This window comes from Conger conger, chromosome 15 (assembly GCF_963514075.1).
Source record: "Conger conger chromosome 15, fConCon1.1, whole genome shotgun sequence".
Classification (NCBI taxonomy): domain Eukaryota; kingdom Metazoa; phylum Chordata; class Actinopteri; order Anguilliformes; family Congridae; genus Conger; species Conger conger.
Window position 1 is genome coordinate 22113371 of NC_083774.1, and position 18001 is coordinate 22131371.

The 18001-nt window shown below is 46.4% G+C and overlaps 1 protein-coding gene across 2 annotated transcripts in view; it reads right to left on the bottom strand.

Moving 5' to 3' along the window:
* The window catches only part of LOC133111373 (DENN domain-containing protein 5A-like), a 33911-nt gene that overhangs the window by 15416 nt on the left and 494 nt on the right, over nucleotides 1-18001 (bottom strand). The window contains exons 2-4 of one of the 2 annotated variants that reach the window (XM_061221666.1): nucleotides 5171-5242; nucleotides 4217-4326; nucleotides 3310-3964 (exon numbers count right to left, since the gene is read on the bottom strand). In XM_061221666.1, the coding sequence (XP_061077650.1) occupies nucleotides 3310-3964; nucleotides 4217-4326; nucleotides 5171-5242 (837 nt within the window). The remainder of the gene's footprint in view (nucleotides 1-3309; nucleotides 3965-4216; nucleotides 4327-5170; nucleotides 5243-18001) is intronic. The other variant, XM_061221667.1, reaches the window with a different exon arrangement.

Consider the following 18001-nt stretch of genomic DNA (forward strand, 5'->3'; position numbering starts at 1 on the left):
CACACCCACCCACACACACACACACACACACACACACACAAGCAGTATACACAGATATCACTCAGTCACCATCAGCACACACATAGTCTGCTGGGCCTCTGAAAAGCCCCCTAATATATATTATACCCTTATACCCCACACTTCAGACTTCTGTACCCACACTCTCCATTTCACCACTGCATTGCGTGTAAATGTGAGAGATTAAAACTGAATGAAAAAAACATTGTTTTGTTCTGGGTATAAACTGGTCTCAGTGTTATCACCTCTCTCTGCCAGGCCACTAGTATATTTTAATATCACCCATGTGCTGCATTATGCCTGACAGCAAAAAAGTGAAACACAGACACATATTTTTAGAGCTGGTGATAGTGTACAGGGTGCGGAAGCAGAGCTGATAGCTACGGCTGGAATATTCTAGCAGCACTCCATAAGTCAACCCTCTCAGCTCCCTGCAGTGCAGTCAGGCTGGATAAGCGGGGAGTGGGGTAGCTGGCAGGCAGAGAGGCGCTCTGCTGAGATCAGTGGGGCCATCAAAGCACAGAGCCTACCTCTGAGCGCACTCACACACGCCTCATACATCACAAGCTGCTTTCGCACCGGGGGATATTACATGCATAAATGCAGTGTTTGTACAGTATATAAAAACACTGAGCTACTGCTTTAGGCCTCTGCTGGAAGAACACAAACACACACACACACACACACACACACACACACACACACACATGCGCATGCATGAACACACACAGTTTAAACAGCTTAAACCAGTATTTAGTTATTTCCACCTAAACAGGGCAGTATGCTAGTGTACACCATGTAGGTCAGTGTAACACTGTTTGGCAGATTTGATCTTCTCTGGCTGTTTTTCTCTTCCCTGCTGGCTTCACTTCCTGAGGTAAGCGGGGCTGGGGGCACTGGGACAGCGGGACTAGTCTATTTAAATCGGTGTGACTGGGAGAACAGCAGGCCCTTTCAGTTCATAAACGCAGCATGAGCAGCGCGCTACACTGCAAACACAGAGCATGTACAGCAGTGCTACTGTGAAACCCTCAGACCCTAACATGCCAACACAGTGCCCATACTGCAGTGCTACTGTAAAACCCTCAGACCCTAACATGCCAACACGGTGCCCATACAGCAGTGCTACTGTAAAACCCTCAGACCCTAACATGCCAACACAGTGCCCATACAGCAGTGCTACTGTAAAACCCTGACTGAAACACCTTAACCTATTAGCCTGTCGCGTATCTGATTAAAGGATGTAATAAGGTTAAGTACCAATACAGCCTCAGTGTAAACTGTTTATTCTGTGCTGTGATTGGCAGCTCAGGTTGATTCTTCTGAAACCCTCTATCCTCATCCTGGACTGTGATACACGCCCCATCCTCATTCTGCAAAATGCCAGGCTCCACAGCCTTGTTCTGGGCTGTGATAGGCTCCCCAAAAGGATCTTCTGGATATGTTGTGGTTAGCCAAATTCAGGGCCTGGTAGCAGAAAGTGAGGTCCTCTGATTTTCACTGACACAGACAGGGTGGAACTGGAAGGCCTACAGCAGTAACACCACTCATCCCTCACGTGAGTGGGGTGCGTGTACCACTGAATGCAGGGTTTATTTTTACACTGCGGCCGGTTTCACTCCCTCCCCAGTTCAGAACATCCCCTGTTTCCCCATTAAAGCCACTTCATCTCTCTGTTCCTCTCCACAGCTCACAGTCTTAATTCCCCACAACTCCCCGCACACGCTGCAGTGATGCGACTAGGGGGGGAGGCGATGATGTCATATCCAACCAATCACACGCTGCATCACCACCATCCTCCTTTTCAGAGTGTTGCTTAGCAACGCCACAGCAGCGGACTGAGCAGCAGCAGCACCCCGCCCCCCCAAGTTGAGCAAATCATTTACTCTGCCTTGTAATCAAAATGGGAACAAACTGTCTCTCTGCCTCTTCAATCCTCAAACAGCCTTCCTGGGGAGCGACCCCCTAAGCTCATCAAAGCCAGGTCCCTGTGAATATACGACCCAGACTCAGCGACCAGCGGGAAAGGGTTTGATTCATAACGGTCAAGTGGGGGAAAATTAATTCATCACCCCTGTATGAATGGCATCAGCTTATTTTCTAACTGCACATATTCTCCAGGAGAGCACCACACTAAACCCCAGAGCAGCTGCTTCAGACGGACCCCGGCCTGAAAAGCTTTTTATGAGATACGCTTTTAGAAGCAGAACTAATTTGGCCTTATCTCCGCCGGCAAAAGCCAAGCCGCGTGCACTTAACCTTCCGTCTCCAGAGAACATTGCCATGACTGGCAAATTTTGTCAAGGCTGTAATACGGTATGCAGAGTCCTCCTCTCACCAAAAATGTTCTCACTTATAATACACAATAATATATTTTCAGGGAACATAATAATAATAATAATAATAATAATAATAATAATAATAACAATATTTATAAAGTGCCTTTCTAGACCCAGTGTGTAATGTAAGTGGGAAAGGGCTGCTTAATTGGTCTCACTTAGCAGGGCATCCCTCTAACACCTGGCTCTTTCAGGACACTCATTAAACCCGTCTCTGCGGTTGCCAGATCTCAGAGTGCAGTGCATACAATTCCCCTGTCAGTGGGGGATATACTACCCACGCGTGTGCCTGGGTTTACTCACCACCGAAAGCAAGAGAAAACAAAGCAGCCTGCCCCAGCCGAGGCCCACAAACAGAGAGCCTATCACAGCTCATGGTTTGTTTACCTCAGAACAACACACACACACACTTAGCACACCACTGTAAACTGCTGATTACCGCAAACAAACATCTGCACAGCATATGACACAGCAAGCTTAACACACCCTTATCCCAGGCTCTCCGGTTACTTCAAAAGCATCCTTTCATAAGTCCCATTCCCTCAGTTTCAAAGCCAAAGAACTGAACAATAGGTTACATTAGTGCAGCCAACCATTACAAATAATAAATATAACAATGGTTACAGCATTCCTGAACATGCATGCTATCTGAAGACCAGGCCCTTCCTGCCCAAACCACAAATATTTGAAAAACAATGAGGATTCTGGTCAAGGATCAGGCACATGCAATCACTTGGAAGTAGCTCAAAATTTTAAAGGACTTTCAAGAGCTGGTCAACTTGTTCTCCGCAGTCCAAGAGCACTAAGGCAGTGCAGACAGCACTGGGACTTACACAGGGAATGCAGGGCATGCTGGGACTTGCACGGGTAGTGCAGGGCATGCTGGGACTTAGACATGAGTGCAGGGCATGCTGGGACTTACACAGGGAGTGCATGGCATGCTGGGACTTACGCTGCGAGTAGAGCAGGATCTGGATCTCCAGCAGGGCGCAGGTGAAGAGCTGCAGCAGGTTCTCCACGCCCAGCAGCTCCAGCACGTCCCGGACGGGGAAGTCGAAGAGCGGCAGCTCGGCCGTGCCGGGCCGCTGGCACACGATGGGGCCGTAGACCCCGCTGAAGCGGAGCGACCGGCCCACGGGCGGCAGGGGCACCTCGTACAGCACGTTGTACACGTAGCTCTCCAGCGGGAGCGGCGGGGGCTGCGGCGAGCAGACGGCGCGGTGCAGCTGCTCCAGGGCCCGGCGGCAGGCCTGCGGGAAGGGCAGCGGCGCCAGCAGGCACACGCACTTGGACACGTACAGCGTGTCGCTGGTGATGTCATAGGAGTTCAAGCGCTGCAGCCGCGACAGGGAGAGCGCCGGGGCGGGGGCCGGGGCCGGGGCCCGGGGCGGGCCGGGGGCCTGCAGGATGTCGTACTGCTCGGCGTTGTGCATGTGGTACAGGGTCTGCATGGCGCTGCAGATCTGCTTGCTGGTCACCTCCTCGTAGAAGGTGAGGGCCGAGCCGAAGGTGCGCGAGCCGTCCTCCCGCGTGATGATGAAGGAGTGGAACTGGGGCTCCCGCGAGTCCGCCTGCGTCCGGAACGACAGGCCCTTCGGCATGCAGAGCTACGGGGGGGGGGGGAGAGAGGGAGAGAGACAGCTCAAACCTGTACAGTCTACACACCACATCTACAGCTCAAACTGTACAGTCTACACACCACATCTACAGCTCAAACCTGTACAGTCTACACACCACATCTACAGCTCAAACTGTACAGTCTACACACCACATCTACACCTCAAACCTGTACAGTCTACACACCACATCTACAGCTCAAACAGTACAGTCTACACACCACATCTACAGCTCAAACCCACCATGCCCACGGCATCCTGGTCAAACGGACTCCACTCCACATTCTCAGGGTAGTGCGCCAGGACCTTGGACTTAAACGTCCTCCGCAACGGACTCTGCTCAAAATTCTCACCTGGAGGGGAGGGGGAGAAAGAGGGAAGGAGGTAGAGAGAGGAGGGGAGAGAGAAAGAGGAATAAAAAAAGAGTCACATGGAGGAGCATGTGGATTATATGGGAAACGGGGTGAGAAATAGCCCTGTGCAGGGAATGAGCAGAGTGGAGGAGCAGCTGTATTGTTTAAAAAGCTGCCATCTTCAGGCTAGAAAGCATGCCGAGTTTGTGCAGCCAAGAGATCATCGATACAGCTGCCAAATACTGAAGAGGCTCAGAATGACTGTCTTAAAAAGTAAAAACAAACATGAAACTTTTGAAAGGAACTTCACTGCATAAATTTAAGATGCATCTCTTCCATCACAACTGAAGTACTACTTTAACTTGGTTTGTCACATTTTACCCTGATCTGTTCCTTCAGATGCAGAGACCCCGGCAGCATTTAAAACAATACAGCTAAATCAAAAGCCCGAAGTTCCTGTGAGCTCCCCCACACAGCAGAGAGCAGATTTAAACCCAGAGTGAAACAGGCAGAGCAACACGAAGACGCGGTTGGAAGCTCATTCAGAACGGAGGGCATTAAACACGGACAAAGCCAACGCCACAAGCAGCAGCAGTGTGCTTTTACTGACAGTAGGAGGCGCTGTCTGCCAAACAGACTGGCTGGTTGATCAGTAGCTGCGGGAGTAAGTGGAGAAAGAGGAGGATGAGAAAGGTCAGCAGGAGAACAGCTCCCAGAGTTCCCTCCACCTGCGCAGGTGAGCGCAGCTTGGAAAAAGAAAAGCCGTGTGCTGTGAAAAGCTGGTGCTGGGTTAAAGGTTAAAGGTAAAAGGGAGAAGCAGACAGGAGGTCCGTGGTGGGGTTACCTTCACTGGCACTGGCTGGCCTGCCCCGGGACTCATCTGTGCGTTTAGAGGTCGTTACATACTGGCATAAAGCTACACAACAGATAAAACAACAATTACATTAAACGTATTATCTCACTCCTCACAGCAGACCTGGGTCAGTTACGTCGTGTTTTTGAATTTAAATACTCCTCTACACTTTTACTGAGTGTATTGAAACCTATGAAATACTCTCACAAAGTGCAAGTCCCACTTTCTGGTGTTCTTGTTTGCCTCAATTGCACCAGGCAAGATCAATCGAGCACAGAAAAATATTTGAATCCAAAACATTACATAATTGATCCAGGTCAGCCTTACAGTACTGCTAACCCAGTTGTCTTATCGACGCTCTCTCAACGTTGCTGCAATGTTAAAGAAACATCACAGCAATGCATGGGGACACAGAGACCAGGCCTTAAACATGTTTTAAACCACCAGGCCAGAACCCCACCCCCAGCCTTATTAACACTTAGCAAAGGACCCATCCCCCTGACCCAATCCTGACTCACTGTTACCTGGCAACCTACCTCTCTTACACAACCCCCAGGTCAACACGCACCCGCCAAATCTGTCTGCTTACATCACACCTCTTCACAGGCCCATCTCCCCTGACAGAGGCTGTGTCAGAGAGGGTGGGGGTGCTGATTTTCATTACTGATACAATGGTGATTCATTTATGGAAACTGTACTAGGCTGGACCTCGCACTTAAAGGTAATGAGAATTGTCAATTAACTGGAAAATACTGGATAAGATCGAGTTGCCTGTCATCCTGGCCTAAATTGAGTGCCATAATGGAAATTAAGCATTCTGAGTTGTCCTGTAGCTATTAATGTCATGTAATCGCTTTGATGTGTGGCTCTGTGTGTTTGTGACTCATTCATTCAGGAACCTCTTGTACCTGTGAAACAGCAGCTATGGGGTGGAACAGCAGAAACACACATAGGCCCATGTTATGCATATGTCCAATACAGAACAAAAATAAAAATTAGTATTAAACAAAAAGGATGAAATTCTGTTTGAATTCAGTTCCACTTCTCACAAACCAATACCAGCTGCACCAATTCCACTGATGATGAAAATCAATATTGATATTTGATTTTGAAGATATTTACCCACCTCTAGATATCTGTGGCAAGGGCTCCTATTGCAACACAGATATGGCTGTGTTAAAATGTACGCAGTCACGAGATACCAAAATGTTAATGTACTATCACACATGGATTACTGTGCTGCTTCATTTAGCTTTGCTTTCAGCCTACTTCAAAGCACACTCTCTATAAAGACTACATTTCCCAGAACTCTATTTCCCCACGGAGTACATCAGCTCTTCTATTGAGCAGCTGTGGTCTGTCTAGACACTGTGAAGCCAAGTTAGGGACAACTAACTAACTAAGTTGAAAAAGGAGCACAGCACATAGCTGGGCAGGCTTGGGTCACTTCTAATGAGACATTTACATTTTATCCCTGACCCGACCCACCCCACCCCTGCAAAACTGTGCGATATACTTTTTCACATACTAGTTTTTCCAGCAGTACCAACTAGAGTGATAAGACAGATTGAATGCTCATTCATATACACTCAGTGAGCACTTTATTAGGTATTTATTAGATGTATTTTTTTAGACGAGTGCGGTAGCCTATGCACTTAAGAGTTATGATGTTTTGTGTGTTCAGAGAGGCTCTTCTGCATACCACTGTTGTAATGTGTGGTTATTTGCATTATGGTCACCTTCCTGTCAGCTTTGACCAGTCTGGCCATTCTCCTCTGATGTCTCTCATTAACAAGGAGTTTCTGTCTGCAGAACTGCTGCTCACTGGATTTCTTTTGTTGTTTTTTTGCACCATTCTCTTTAAACACTAGAGACTAGTGTGTGTGAAAATCCCAGGAGATCAGCAGTTTCTGAGATACTCAAACTACCCTGTCTGCCACCAACAATCATTCCATAATCAAGTCACTCAGATTACATTTATTCCCCATTCTGATGGTTGATGTGAACATTAACTGAAGCTCCTGATCCGTATCTACATGATTGTATGCATTGCATTGCTGCTATACAATTGGCTGATTAGATAATCACATTAATAAGTAGGTGTAATAAAGTTTTCTGTGAATGTATATAATTTTACAGGTGATCTTTTGTTCATCTTTATTCTGTATTGAAGGTAAATTAATGGACATCTTTCCAGGCTTATGCTAAACATGGTGAGGACTGAGTGGATTGGTTGGGAATTAGTTCTGCTTTAATCACTCTTACTGTAAACCCATCTTATCCACCTGAGCCGAGGGAGTCCCCAGAATCCCCGGCACCTGGCCCAGGATCAGCCATCACTGCGCTCACTCCACGACCTGGACACTGGGCTGTGATTTCAGCGGGAGCCAGAAAACCAGCACCCGAATCAAGAGCTCAGGCCAGAGATCCACAGGCCAATAGCATCCCCCTCTCCAGGCATAAGCAATCAATTATGGGAGGGGCATTGCAGTGCGCAATAACAGTCACGGACGATGGGGCTTCTGGTGGAAGAAAAACAAGAAGGCCTGACCTCGTGTAACCTGAAGAAATCAATACCAAGCAAACAGGGGAAATCTGTGCACAGACCAGAACACTGGGCACTGTGGGGTGACATAATGGTGCTATTCTCATCTTATTATTTGATGAGCAATAACTGGCTGGCTTTTCCCTGACACACCATTACAAATGAGTAATTCTCATGAGTCACATTTGCTCTGTGAAGGGATTCAGTCACAGTAACGAACGCTCAATAATTATCCCCATCAACTGGATTTTATTTCATATGTCATCATTGTGGGGTTATCTTAGGGGGAACGAGGGAATAGCATTTAAGAGTCTAAATAAATCACAAATGAAAAGATAAAAATATAGCATATATTTATAGTTTTATAATCAGCCTCCAGATACACAGTTGCCAAGGCACATAACGTCTACATAAGAGCAAGAGGGTCACAGCAGGGCAAAGTGAAGGGAACCTGTGAGAGAACCTGAAGAGATTTAAAGCTGAAGGAATCAGGGTGGTCTTTCACACCTGGTGCCTGGCTGTACAGTGCTGCTCATCTGTGAGTCATGTGCTCCCGTCAGGCTGTAATGCAAAACTACATCAGAGCCCCAGAGGCTGCTGGGAAAGGAGACAGACTAACACCACCTTTCTAACAAGCTTTCGTCAAACAAGACTTTTTTGTGTATGGCCTCGAAAAGCAGCAGGCACAGTACATCTGGCTCATTAGTCACTTCGGCAGCCACACAATAAGTCACACCCATGAGCCCCACAACACCTGAGACCCCTACACAGAGCTGAGCGCAGGGGGACCGGACAGGGACACGTCAATCAGGAGAGGGACCAGCTTCAGCTGTGTGGACTGGACTTCAACATAAAACCTGACAAAAACAGTCTAACCGTTCAAATTTCTGATAAAAAAAAGGGCAGTGTGCAAAGTGAGATACAGGAGAGTACAGACACAGAGCGGTGTAATGTGAGAGTACAGACACACAGTGTGGAGGGGCTGCTGATGTAAATGGCATTGTTGAGATCCTGGAATATTGCAGAAACGGACCAGAAAGGGCGCCCCCGGCTGATTCTCGATCTAGTGCCTTGATACCATGACAACACCCGTGTGGATTGCGGAGGCGGTCATGCGTGAACCTGTAGCACCTGCCCACACTTCTAAATGCCTCCTCCCTCTCTTCCCGAGAGAGCAGGGGGGGCATAAATGGGGACAGAGAGGGTGAGTGTGTGAGGGAGAGAGTGGTAAGAGAGAATGAATGTGAATCAGAGAGAGTGTGAGTGAAAGAGAATGTGGGTGAGAGAGAGAGTGGGCGAGAGAGGGAGGCAGGGATGGATGATGACAAAGATGTGGCCAGCCATCCCTAGAGGGCAGTTCGCTTGGAATAACGGCTTGTGGGAAATGTTTGGAGTTCTCAGGAATTGGGCTAAGAGCGTCAGCGTCCTGCTATGCGACCCTGCTGGCCTTCCTTATCGTAGAGTCTGGCTCTACATCGCTGGTCACACAGCCCCAGTGTGACACCGAGGAGCTGGAAAAAAGCCTGATTAGAAGGTGTGAGTTTGTGCAGTCTACGGGGAGGGGACCGATACGGTGGAGTGCTACACGGCTGGGAGAGAATACGCTGACATATTGCCACCGCCTGACACGCAAAAATAAATGACCATATAAGGGCACAGAGGGCACCGCAGTGACCTTAGGGTCATGACAGAATGAGAGAGATCCACTGAACAATCAATTCCCCCCTCCCACAATGAGGTCACCATGGTTAGCCTCTTTCACAGCTCACAGATCCACCTTCAACCTCCACTCAACAGTAAAGGGAGAACTCAATTAATCATCACATGATAAATGTGTTTTTACTGAAATGTGTCACAAGACTCTTTGTGCATAGGTGATGCTGCTGCTCGGTGGATGGTATGCAGGATTAGTGGATTACTGGGTGACTTGTCTGTCAGTGATGGATTATGGGTAGCTCGTCCAGTGGTGACTGTGGATAGACTGTGGCACTGCCCAGTGTGACGGCCACAGCCATTAGCTGATGCACTGGGAGTTCTGCATGTCTGGGGTCCATTGGGAACCCGGAACTCAAAGAATAGCAATCAAGACAATGAGAAGCAGAACTCTATCAGTGAACCTTAATGTGACACAGACACAACACAGACAAATGCAGACACAAAGCAGACAAAATGCAACAAAATGCAGGTGCAGCTGCAGTTGAGCAGCCTCTTGCCTAGGTGCACTGTGCTGGGTATGCAGTGCATCTGTTCTACACAGAGACTGGGCTCTGTTGGCTATAGCTGCACTGTAGAAACATATTGCAGCAGACAGATCATTGGTTCTCACAATTCCCACAGCACCTAATATGAACATTCCAAAGCCAAAATCCGACTTAAAGAACCACTTATGTTGCTGCTATACCCTCCTTTGCAGCTGTTCTGTTAAATGAATGTACTGTAGTGTAATGCCATGCAATCATCAGATAAACTATTCATAACAAATTAACTTCTGCGCAGCAGCAGACAGCTGTGGCTGTTTTTATATCATTCCATCTACGGTCACGTCGAAGAGAGCGTGAGGGAAGGGGGGAGCAGATTCGGTTTCCTGAGAGAACGGAAGCAGATGTGAGCAGTCCCCATGCCAGCAGCCTGTCCCTTTGTTTGTGTTGTGATCTCTGGCTCTCCACTGTGGAATCTGGAGGAGAACTGTTCCCGTCTCAGACAGTGGTGAGGAGGATCTGCACAGCGTCTGCTGTCCCTCGACAGATGTGCTGATGTAACCAAAGTGATGGAGCCAACTGGCTGAGTAAGTCACTGTAAACACCCCCCCCCCGAGCCATCCTACACCTGCCTGAAATACTGTACCTGCCTGGAATACCACACCTGCCCGGAATACTGAACCTGCCTGGAAGACCGAATACACACATACAGAAGTACAAACACAGACACACACACGTAGTGTTGAGTATTGACAGTAAAATGGCCCTGTGTGTTTACTTCCTTCCATCAGAGTTTCTCTGAGACCAGTGCAGTGCAGGAAGAGCCAGTAGGGCAGGTTCAGGGAGAACATAGCTCAGAACACTAATTGCTTGGAGGAGTGTCCTTACCGGTGAGCATGGGCCAAACCAAGCCAAACCAGGCCAAACCAGGCCTGCATCCAGGGGGTTACTCTCGAGAGGGATCCGAAGAGGGATGTATCCAGAGAAAGCGGGTGGAGACACAGGAATGCACTGTGCAGCCAGCTCTGCACAGGTGCACCGGACCCCTGCCAAACCTACTTCCCATAAACTGCAGCAGCACCACAATGTCTGCTCCAATACACAGGAGAATTATCAGGGGCTGAACTATCCCTTTCAAAGAATGTGTGTGTGTGTGTGTGTGTGTGTGCGCACGCATTCTGACTTTTAAAAAAGCCTACAGTTTCAAACTCAAAAACAAATCAGGATTATGAGGCCAGGCCATAGAATTTTGAAACGCATCCAAAACACCCACAGTAAAAGATGAGCACCATTCCTGGAGACTAGAAAACCTCAATTATATGAGTCCCATTATACAACGTCCCTTGGACTAATAATGCCTCTGGCTATAATTAACATTTTTTACATGGCTGTGATATTACCACCTGACTGCTGCTCTCTTTAGCGAGCAGCACCTCTCCTCTGAATGGTCACTCCTCTGCACACAGAACAGAGAGACTGAGCAGGGATACCTCTTCCCAGGGACGCCTCACACAAGCCCTCACCGTTGAAGCACACTCCTTCCAGAGCTGCTGCGGTCTGAACGTTGTTCTGCCTGGTGAAACTGAACCAGATTCCCCTGATGCAGCTGCTGTTATGGACTCAGGCTTGTTGTAATTCAGTGTTCCCGTATCACACTGAGAGAATGGGGACACTCATCCTGGCTATGGGGTTCTTACACTTCAGGACTGACAGGCAGGAGCATGTTTCATTCTGCAAGCACATCCCTCACTGGTGGGGTGGGCAAAACAGGATACATCCGATGATATTTACTTGTTGTAAATGTGTGTTATTTTGTACAACTTTCCACAGATACTGATTACTAACTGTGTTGTTACTGCGCAACATCCTTCAACGCAAGTTTTGACAAAAACAAACACCTGTCTCTGTTAAGAACGCATTAGTCTCAGTGATACTTTGGGGGTAAGAGGATGTTCAAACATGCATTTAAAAATTATAGCATTTCACTTGACCCACGGAAACTGTATCCTGGGGACTTAAAACACATTAATATCATTTGAATTATTAAATGAGAGCAGGGAGAGCAAGAGTGATCAGAGATAGAGGGACGAAGAGAGGGAGAGATAGATAGAGAGATAGATAGATATAGAAAGAGAAATAAAGAGATAGACAGATAGACAGACGGATCGATAGATAGAGAGCGAGACTATGTAGGTTTCAGCTTGACACTGAAAATTCCATCTCTGCCACAATTGGGCCTGAGTGTTTGAATTTGGCTGGCTCAGTTTGAGTATTCATGAACAGAGAACAGTGAATGACAGAACATCAGAACGCAGTAGCAGAATGCAGACAGTGCTGCCAGGAAGTACACAGGATAGGAGGACAGCAGCACCTACACATTTGGCCACTACAAAAAATACCTGTGACATCCTTGCATTTCTCTGCCAAGGTGACATCATCTGTAAAGACTTAGAGTGGCAGGGCAGCCAGAGGAAATGGTAGCCGATTGGTGCTTAAATTCCCAGCTGCTCACCTTGGTGCAGACAGGCTGCAAACCGACCAATCCGAGCTCTACAGCAGAGAGGCCTCATACATATGCTAATCAGCCTGTCGCTCAGCACTAAAGGCACTGCAGAGAGAGCTCTGCACCTAAACGATGGGTCTGTTCCAAACCCGGCCAGAGCCTGACAAAACTAACACTGCCACTGCTGCGTTCACCAGCTACAGGCACGGCTTGTGCTAATGACACAGAAGCACCTGCTAATAACTATTAAATATGTAAACCATAGCAACAAAAATGCTTTTAATCCATTCATTTAAATTCTTTTTGTTTTTTTTTGTTTTTTTGCATATGCCAAATACACGTGTGAAATATTAATCAGCAAAAAAAACCTGCTGAATAATTCATTCATACATTTACATTTTCATACATTTACATTTTTTGTACAAATCAGTACCATATACAACACTGCCGTTTGTTCTGCTCTGTTCTGTTCAGATGGTTCAGAAATTTCCCCAGACTTCAAAAAGCTGATGAATAGATTTACCTTCTCTTTATCATATTATTGGAGAAAAAGGGGTGAGGTGGATGTATATTAACAGTACCTGCTGGGCTTGAAAAGCTCTGTATGCAGAATTCGATTTAAAAAAATCCAGAGCAAAGGGATCAGTGACTCCCTCAGCTCCTGTGGGAGAATGAGAGAAATCAGAAGAGAGAGAGAGAGAGAGAGAAAGAAAGAAAGAAAGAAAAGAGAGAAAAAGGGGAAACAGGAGAGAGTTCTGCGCAGTGGCAGTCAGACACACCACAGGCTGTAATCAGAGAGGGGTGAATACACTGACACTGACTACATAACATGGGTGAGTGACAGTTAGCCAAAGTCCACTCCCACTGCCTGAATAGGCTCCACCCCCACTGTGTTGCTTTACTCATAACCTCTCAGAACCACTGCTGCAGCCAGGCTCCACAGTGCTAACCTATAGGCAATGGTAGAGCTGCCTCAGAGTAACAGACAAACCTGCACAGGCCAGAGAATACAGAGAGTCCCGCAATACTAAGCTGTGTTTCCCACACCGCTCACACTGTTGCCATGCTACATAACAGTGTTATCAGTGCTCAGTCACTGTGCTCATGGGTATTCTCCCTCTAGCCAAACCAGCCAAAACCAGCAGATCCCAGCAGGAGGGCAATGCTAGCCACGACATAATTTATAACTCATGTAGTTCCATTGTGGATCAGTAACATGCATGTAGAATTGGACATGGCAGATAGCCTCTCGTTCTCTACCAGTCTTATGGGGGCATCAGGAGTTTGATCCACACAGTAACACTGTGCCAATGTCATTGTAAACATCAATTTAATTACCTGCAATTTAGGAATAGAAAAGCTTTGGTTGGGGTTTAAAACAAACCTTCTGTCCTAAGTACATTGTTGTAGCACACAAAACTAAACACCAATTACATTACATCATGCCCGCACTTTGGTGGGAATCATGCTATAATGCCATCCATGGAGATTGCCTGTAATACTGTGGATAATCTGATACTCCTGCCTCTCTCAAACAACAAAGATATTTCCACCCCAATTGGCTCAGATGCACCACTCAGGCGAATGTGTAGGTTGAAAGTAAAATAATTCTGCCTGCAGCATCCTTTACGCACAGTCACCCAAAACCAGAGACAGAAGATCACAGAGACAGAGAGGAGAGCTGACAGAAGGTGGTTGAATTACATTTACATTTTACATTTTAGTCATTTGGCAGACGCTTTTAATCCAAAGCGACTTACATTCCACCCTCCCATCGCCCCACACTCCTGAGGATGACTCAGGCAGAAAGAGAGGTCGTTCAAAGGTATGCCAAGGGGCCTGGATGCTGAACGAACTGGTTCTGCGTCTTTAACGGCTCCTGAGGAACGCGTTTGTCAGCAGCACACACCCCCGGAACTATGCACGGAATGGAACGAGCAGCCATTGCCGTCCACATTTCCAGCGTGCGCTCCTCTCCCCAGAGTGAGTCACAGAGCGCAAAAGCCAGCGTCTGCAGAACAACCTGCCTGGATTCTGCTCCTCACCCCCCCCCCCCCAGTAACTTCAGAGGCAGAGAACACCAAACTGAAACTGCCTCCAGGCATTTACACACACGAACCAAGCCTTGACTCCACTTTCCAAAAGCAACCCCCCTGCACAAGTACCCCATCAGTCTGTCACACACCACTACATAGCCTTGGAGCGGAGAGATCATGGATCAGACAGGAGGTCAGAGAAGATATATTATCCATGTGTAACATTGCCCGCCAGATGGACGGGAGGCAGAACCACCCAATAGCAGTTTAGCAGTGTCAATTGACACATCTCTGCAACTCATAGGGTCTCCAGCATGTTATCCTCTGAAGCAGGATGCGTGCTTGGCGCTATTAGATGTAAACTTATTACTGTAAATAGAATAGTGTGTTCTTTCTTAAAATGTCACGTTAGCCACTTTGTTAATTAATTTTCCACCAAGGCTACTTTCCTGTGGCATATACTGCACTCCTTACACATTATCCCAGGCCCAAACACCAGGAGTTATTCTCAGAGATCCAACACTTCCTTCTCTAAATATACCAGGAAGTATTAGATGGATCAGCAAAAACAGAATCTGACCCACACTATTAATTATTCATCTCAGCTGATGTGGTAGAGTAACCTTCAGCACATACATTATGTAATCTTACATAGTTATACTTTTCTTGTCATGTAGATTCTACATTTTTTATGATTCAGTAATTATTCAAGAATATACTAACTGTTCAATGTTCCTTCTTGAGAGATGAGAATTAAGACACTCTGATAACCAGTTCATTGCTATAAACATCGGTCTTGAATGGAAGGAAGTCCCTCACATTATGAATCTATGACCAATGTGACCCCTCAACTGTGAGCATAAGTTGTAACACTATACCACTAGGGGCCAGTAAGTGTGCCACAACATTTTCTGATCAGTTTGTCTGTAAAAATCGTTATATTTTACATTACTCAGAGTTGACTTCAGGACATTTTGGAGCTTATGTTATTATTTCATAAACTTGCAGACAGCTGCCTCAGAGGAACCACAGGAGTGCAAAGCTACTAATGATATCTCAGGGGAATAGCAACGGTGCTATTTACATCTGCGCCTGATGCCACAGGCATACGCAAATAAAAGCACATACTGTACATCCAGACTCCCCTGATGACACACAGGCACTGTTAGGAATACATATTTTATATACAACAATCACTGTTCTGTACAGAATACCCTCACCATAGTCCCTTGTGTATTAGGGACAATAACAATGGGCAATCCCTTTCTACTGCAAAGTTGAATTTTGGCTGACATAAAATCTAACCGCCTCCCGATCATCTGGCCCATTCGCTGAAGAAAAATACATTTTGACATTTTAAGTAGTTAATCATCAAATTACTTAATTATAATCTGCTCTTTAAAATAGCTATAAAATATCCGACAGTCATTATCTTTATCTGCATTCAATAATCTACATGGGTGTTGTATTTGGATCAATCATAACCGTGAATAAGTACAAATGCTTCATATATTTTTAATTAAATCTGGTATGCTGCTGAACTGGTTGGAAAGAACCACGAGTAGCACCTCTCTACCTTGCAGATGACAGCAATTGTTAAACCATGAAAAAGTCTCATCAGTCTATTTCAGCCTCTTTGAGACACTGTGTGGATAATTTGCCTTCACGTGTGTGGATAATTTATTCCTGGACCCTGGGATGTGGCTGGCTGCAGGGTAGGCCTGGAAATCAGTCTGGCCCTCGCTTTGCACAAACCTCCAGACAGAGTGTCCAGCTGGCCACTGCTAAGCACATATGGTCCCTTTTAGACCCGTATAAACTCTTTAAGACTTTATGTCCATTTTAATTGGGCAGCAGATTGGCCAGAATTGAGAAGACTATGGACATGCTCAATCAGTCATGCTCAATAACTTCACTATAACAGAATATGCAATGTTTTTGGATGAACAAAGTTTCGCCGGTTTTAACTGAATATAGTCTGGCTACATACTAGTTGGCTAGAAAACTTATTTTCAACCAAATGTAGTTGGGTTTTCATTGGAAAGCATAGGTGGCATTTCACTTGATTTTTTCCCCACAGAAATGTTCACTGGGTGGGTACTCTGACTGATGTTTAAAACTGAAACCTGCATCCCACACTCCTACCTGCAGCCCAATGCAGAAGACTTCCCGTACTTGCCTGTGACCCACCTCCTACACACTGGCTTGCTGAAGAGTAGGTCTCATGCTCTCTAGAGAAACCCAGAGTGGCACCATTTATTTGGCACACCTCATTTATTTTTTATTTTTTATTTTTTTAATGTAAATGTTATTTTTAAAAGCTGGGTCCGGGCAGGCTCTGTAATCACACCACAGGGGGGCACCTCATGGCAGTGACCCCAGGCTCCCATTGTTCACCCCTGTACCCTGTGCTACTGCATCTAGCCTAATCCACCCCCAACCTCCAGAACAGAATGCAAACAGCACCCACCTGCGAAAGAGAAATACCCTCCCCCCAACCTCCAGAGCAATACGCAAGTAGCAACCATCAGGTAAGAGGAAACAGCATAGGACAGTGGCAATCTGTTTTAGGTTCAGCTGTTGAAGGAGCAGCCTCAAGCAGCAGTCATTGTCACTGCCTTAACAATTCAGCGACTCGTCAGCAATCTTTCAATGCACAAAGGCAGACTGTGCATTATTCAAATCACATGACAGCCACAACACAGCAGCTGAGAAACCTCAACTGTCACGTCAAAACAGAACCTGCAGTCTGAGCTGTGCTGCTGTGCTGTTCCAGACGTTTCAGCAAGCCCTCCGACTGAAACTGGGATAACCTGTACAGGAGCACTGCCTAAGCCAATTGTCTTAACTTGGTGGTGGTGTGTGTATGTGTAGGCTCTGTGTGTCTGTGTGTGTGCGTGTGTGCATGTGTGTGTGCGTGTGTGTGTGTGTGCGTGTGCGTGTATTGGCATTCCATATTGACAGCTGTCAGGTCATGAAGAGGGAACAAGGGGGCTGATCTTCAAATCTTACATGACACCTCTGCTTGAACAAAGAAAGCAAAAAAAAAGGCTGTCTTTTCATCCACACTGCCAGAAATACAGTAGACTGCAGCTACAATACAGGGAACTGCAGTGACATTAATATAATATAGGTAACGTTGGTGGCAATGTTATTATAATACTATATTTTCAACAGACCTATACAATTATTTTTGTTTCGTTTGTAGACGAAGCCTACATAGACTGAGAGCGGCTATTAAGCGGCTATTAAGGGCACCGTTTCAGCCCATCATAGACAGTGTCTTCTGTAAGTAGCCTAATGTAGACAGATTATAGCGAGTTTAACTAACATAGCCTACTTTATGAATGCCATAACCCTTATACTTCCATATCGGTTACGTATGATATTTCGAAAATGTCAGTACCCCTATACAATGAAAGGCAGTGCTTAAGTACCAGTCGTGTGAAGCTATGAATACATTAACTAGAATAGCTGGGGGAAAACAATAACATGACAATCTGACCACACAGAATAGTTGGCTGTAGGTTATACGTCCAC